The sequence below is a fragment of the Chiloscyllium plagiosum genome, unplaced genomic scaffold, assembly GCF_037043375.1.
Source record: "Chiloscyllium plagiosum isolate Xiang-an unplaced genomic scaffold, Cpla_swu_hap1 HiC_scaffold_40, whole genome shotgun sequence".
NCBI lineage: Eukaryota > Metazoa > Chordata > Chondrichthyes > Orectolobiformes > Hemiscylliidae > Chiloscyllium > Chiloscyllium plagiosum.
The window spans coordinates 12265566-12270155 of NW_028270178.1; the positions used below are offsets into that span (position 1 = coordinate 12265566).

The following is a 4590-nucleotide window of genomic DNA, read 5'->3' on the forward strand; positions in this document are numbered from 1 at the left end:
TGACTTTGTTACACCTGTCATATTATGTTTCCAAAACCATTACTGCTGACGTAATGTTTTCGTTTAAGTGAGTATGACTAATGAGCAGAAATGTACGTCTGTCAGTGAAGTTAAAAACTCTGTATAAATCAGGAGTAATCGGATTTTATTAGGTCAAAGACATTTCACAGGTAGGGATGTGATGCTGCTGATCTACAGATGCTCCGAATTGCAACAAAATGGGAGATGCAATGATCGATCAGATCGAAGAAATTTACTATCCTGTTCTGGCAGCATTTGGAGTTCCTGGTAACTTGTTTTATTCCGTCTCTAACAGTGCAGATTGGTGCTCAGTGATCTGCTGTATGTTGATTCATTTTCCATCCTGTGACATTTCAGTTATTGAGTGATGCTGACACAAAAATCTGTGATGCTGCCGGATCTGCAGAGTTTCTCCAGCAATTTCTGTTTCTGTCCCTTCATTTCTCGCAGCCCCAGTTCTTTCAGTTTAATTGCCTGATGCTGCGTTTTTCAGGGTCTGTTTGTTCGGGTTTGTGGGAATTATAGTGTGTTTACAATGACTCCTGTTTAATAAACCCCATATCGTTACCACTGAGTTACCGCCAATCAGGATCGCATTGGAATCAGGTTCCTGTGAACAGTGAATGAATGCCACTATGAGGGACTATGAGTGGGTTCATGTTGTGAAATGTAACTGTCAAGATATTTAGAAGAATAGAACATAGAAGAATACAGCGCAGTACAGGCCCTTCGGCCCTCGATGTTGCGCCGATCCAAGCCCACCTAACCTATACTAACCCACTATCCTCCATATGCATATCCAATGCCTGCTTAAATGCCCATAATGAGGGAGAGTCTACCACTGCTACTGGCAGGGCATTCCATGAACTCACAACTAGCTGAGTGAAGAACCTACCCCTAACATCTGTCCTATACCTACCCCCCTTAATTTAAAGCTATGCCCCCTTGTAATAGCTGACTCCATACGTGGAAAAAGATTCTCACTGTCGACCCTATCTAAACCCCTAATCATCTTGTACACCTCTATCAAGTCACCCCTAAACCTTCTTTTCTCCAATGAAAACAACCCCAAGTGCCTCAGCTTTTCCTCATACGATCTTTCTACCATACCAGGCAACATCCTGGTAAACCTCCTCTGCACCCGTTCCAGTGCCTCCACATCCTTCCTATAGTATGGCGACCAAAACTGCACACAATATTCCAGATACGGCCGCACTAGAGTCCTATACAACTGCAACATGACCTCAGTACTCCGGAACTCAATTCCTCTACCAATAAAAGCCAGTACGCCATATGCCTTCTTCACCGCACTATTTACCTGGGTGGCAACTTTCAGAGATCTGTGTACATGGATACCAAGATCCCTCTGCTCATCCACACTACCAAGTATCCGACCATTAGCCCAGTACCCCATCTTTTTATTACCCTTACCGAAGTGAATCACCTCACACTTAGCTACATTGAACTCCATTTGCCACCTTTCTGCCCAGTTCTGCAGCTTATCTATATCCTGCTGTAACCTGACACATCCTTCCTCACTGTCAACAACTCCTCCAACTTTCGTATCATCCGCAAACTTGCTCACCCAACCTTCTAACCCCTCCTCCAGGTCATTTATAAAAATGACAAACAGCAATGGTCCCAAAACAGATCCTTGCGGGACACCGCTAGTAACGGCACTCCAAGATGAACCTTTGCCATCCACTACTACCCTCTGTCTTCTTCCAGCCAGCCAACTCCTAATCCAAACCTCCAACTCATTTCAACTTTTAAAGGCTGCAATGATTCATAATGAGCCAGCTCCCACTCCCACCATTATGGTGGACCACACAATTTCCTCTAATCTCTGTAAATATGTTCTTTTGCGATGAGATTTGATATGTTATTTTGGTCATCACTGCTGAGGCATGTTATTCATTTTAAATGACATTTGCTTCTGCATCAGATGCCTGATTACTGAGTTCGGTTTTCTGCTGTCTCTTCCACATCCTCTCATGTGTTTACCTGAGAATTTCCTCGCCCTTCCAGGATGACAGTTTCAGATCCGTTGTCGTATTGTATCAGGTCACAGTATTGGGTGCACCCGTGAGTCAATCTATTTTACTGTCGCAGAAGCGTCACTTGAATTGAGCAGGAGGATTGGCAGTTTTTGCAGAGTATAGTGTAAGGCGCCTTATTTCAGTTTATTCCGTGCAATATCGATCATTTAGCGAGTCCAGGTGAGCAAATGGAAATAAGTTATGATAGATAGAATCATTGTGGTATTCCCTTGCCTGTGAATAAACTGACTACAGAAATAGACCAGATGCAGCGGAAACATGGTGAACAAAATGTTAGCATGGGAAATTTTAAGTGGAAAGGCGCATTTACAAAGAAAATTAAAGTGAGAGTCATCCAAAGAGATTAGATTCCCTACAGTGTGGAAACAGGCCCCTCGGCCCAACAAGTCCACACCGACCCGCCGAAGTGCACTCCACCCAGACCCATTCCCCTACATTTCATCCCTTCACCTAACGCTATGGGCGATTTAACATGGCCAATCCACCTAACCTGAACCTTTTTGGACTGTGGGAGGAAACCGGAGCACCCAGAGGAAACCCACACAGACACGGGGAGAATATGCAAACTCCACATAGTCAGTTGCCTGAGGCGGGAATTGAACCCGGGTCTCTGAAGCTGTGAGGCAGCAGTGCTAACCACAATAGAGTCTGAAAAAAATGGTGGGCAAAATAAAAATGAAAAAGATGAGAAATAAACAGATACTAGAGAATGGTATAGAGAAAGCGTGTGGGATGGTAGTGTTTAGTGTTGGGCTGGTGGAAGGTGTGAAAATGAAAAGACAAAAGGAAATGTAACACTTTTGGTATATTATTGGTCCCACTCACACTCACAATCACTGGCTTCATATTCACCTGCCTCTTCCTTCCCGAACTGAATCCTTGTGTCATCTCTGCAACTCCCTGTCCAACATCAGCATTGGTTTTAATCAGACTCTCTCATTACGATGTACAGACAGCAACAGCCCACATGCATATTCACGTCAAAGCAAACATTCCCAGCTATTCCTGTGAATGCTCAATCTAAATTTCACCTTCTGAATCAAAATGTATAATTCATCTTCTTAATCCATGAGTAACAATATACTTTGCACAGATGTCTTGGTGGATGAGCTACTGGTTTTATTGACTGCCAGTTTCTCTGTGGGAATAAGCTACCTGGGTTGATAAATCAGCTTGCAACATTATATACAGTAACACCCTGATTCCTTCACCATTCTGCTTGACCTCCAGTACAGATCAGCAATTTATTTTCTCCCTTTTCTCTCTTTTCCAGTGAATGCAGTTGCAATTGTGATTCTCCTCCGAGGAAAGTGTGGTCTTTCCACATGTATCACTTTCTACCTGGTTGGAATGGCAGTGACTGATCTCCTGGTCGTTATATCAGATCCCATCTTGTGGGCGATAGCTGGGATTTATTTATCCGACTCATTCCTGAGAATTACCCCAATATGTGCATTCCTTAATGTGCTGGCTATGGCTATGACTGTGGTTGCCGTCTGGTACACAGTTACTTTCACCATCGATCGATTTGTTGCCATATGTTGCGAGAATTTGAAAACAAAGTACTGCACCATGAAAACAGCAGCTGTGATTCTGGGAACAGTGGGTCTGCTGGGCTGTTTGGAAGCTCTCCCTTCTTACTTTGTATATGGACCTGCCCGAATAGTTGATAATGTCCCTTGGGGTTGTGTCAATAAGCCAGACATTTTCACTTACCCAGCATGGTCCGCCTATGTATTGTTACACTACACACTAACCCCTTGTCTCCCTTTCTTCCTGATCTTGATTCTCAATGTTCTGACTGTCAGACGTATTTTAGTGACAGGCCGAGTCCGCAAGAGACTCCGGGGTGTCAGCAATGATCCCAATCACAAGGATACCGAGATGGAAAGTAGAAGGAAATCCAGTATTTTACTATTCAGTATATCTGGCACCTTCATAATCTTATGGATGCCCCGTTTCGTCTTTCACCTTTACTGGCAAATAACAGACTTTCAACATTATTCATTATTTGCAAATCACACCACTCAGATGCTGCAGCTGCTCAGTTCCTGCACCAATACATGTATTTATACAATGACCCAGACTCGGTTCAGAGAGGAGCTGACAAACGCTGTCAAATTCCCATTCACGCTCATCGCTAACTTGCTGAATCACAAAAATAAAACAAAGTTTGTAACTGATTAGTGTAACAGCAGAGAGCCCAACAATTATCCTGAACCTGATTCTGCTACTCCCGCTGCCTGATAATCCGACACATGGAATAGGAAAGTCTCTTCAGATGATTCATGAATAATGTCTGAAAAAGTGTTTCTGAGCTGCTCAGCTGAGCTATGACAAGATCTGTCCAATCCCAACCACCAAATGGGCAAAGTTGCCAAACATGGCGATTATTGTGAGTTTCATCAGAATCAGAACTTGTCCCATCATTTGATTGGAAGGTGCCACTGACGGTTATCGTGGTTTCCATCATCTCCATAAAAGTTATGACTTATTTTCCTTTTTGCAG

The 4590-nt window shown here is 43.4% G+C and overlaps 1 protein-coding gene across 1 annotated transcript; it reads left to right on the top strand.

Annotated features, from left to right (window-relative positions):
- Nucleotides 1-218: 218 nt before the first annotated feature.
- LOC148138322 (putative G protein-coupled receptor 139) lies at nt 219-4268 on the top strand. The gene is made up of 2 exons (XM_087981630.1): nt 219-288; nt 3355-4268. The coding sequence occupies exons 1-2, from the start codon at nt 219-221 to the stop codon at nt 4266-4268; spliced, it is 984 nt and encodes a 327-aa protein (XP_087837756.1).
- Nucleotides 4269-4590: the final 322 nt, after the last annotated feature.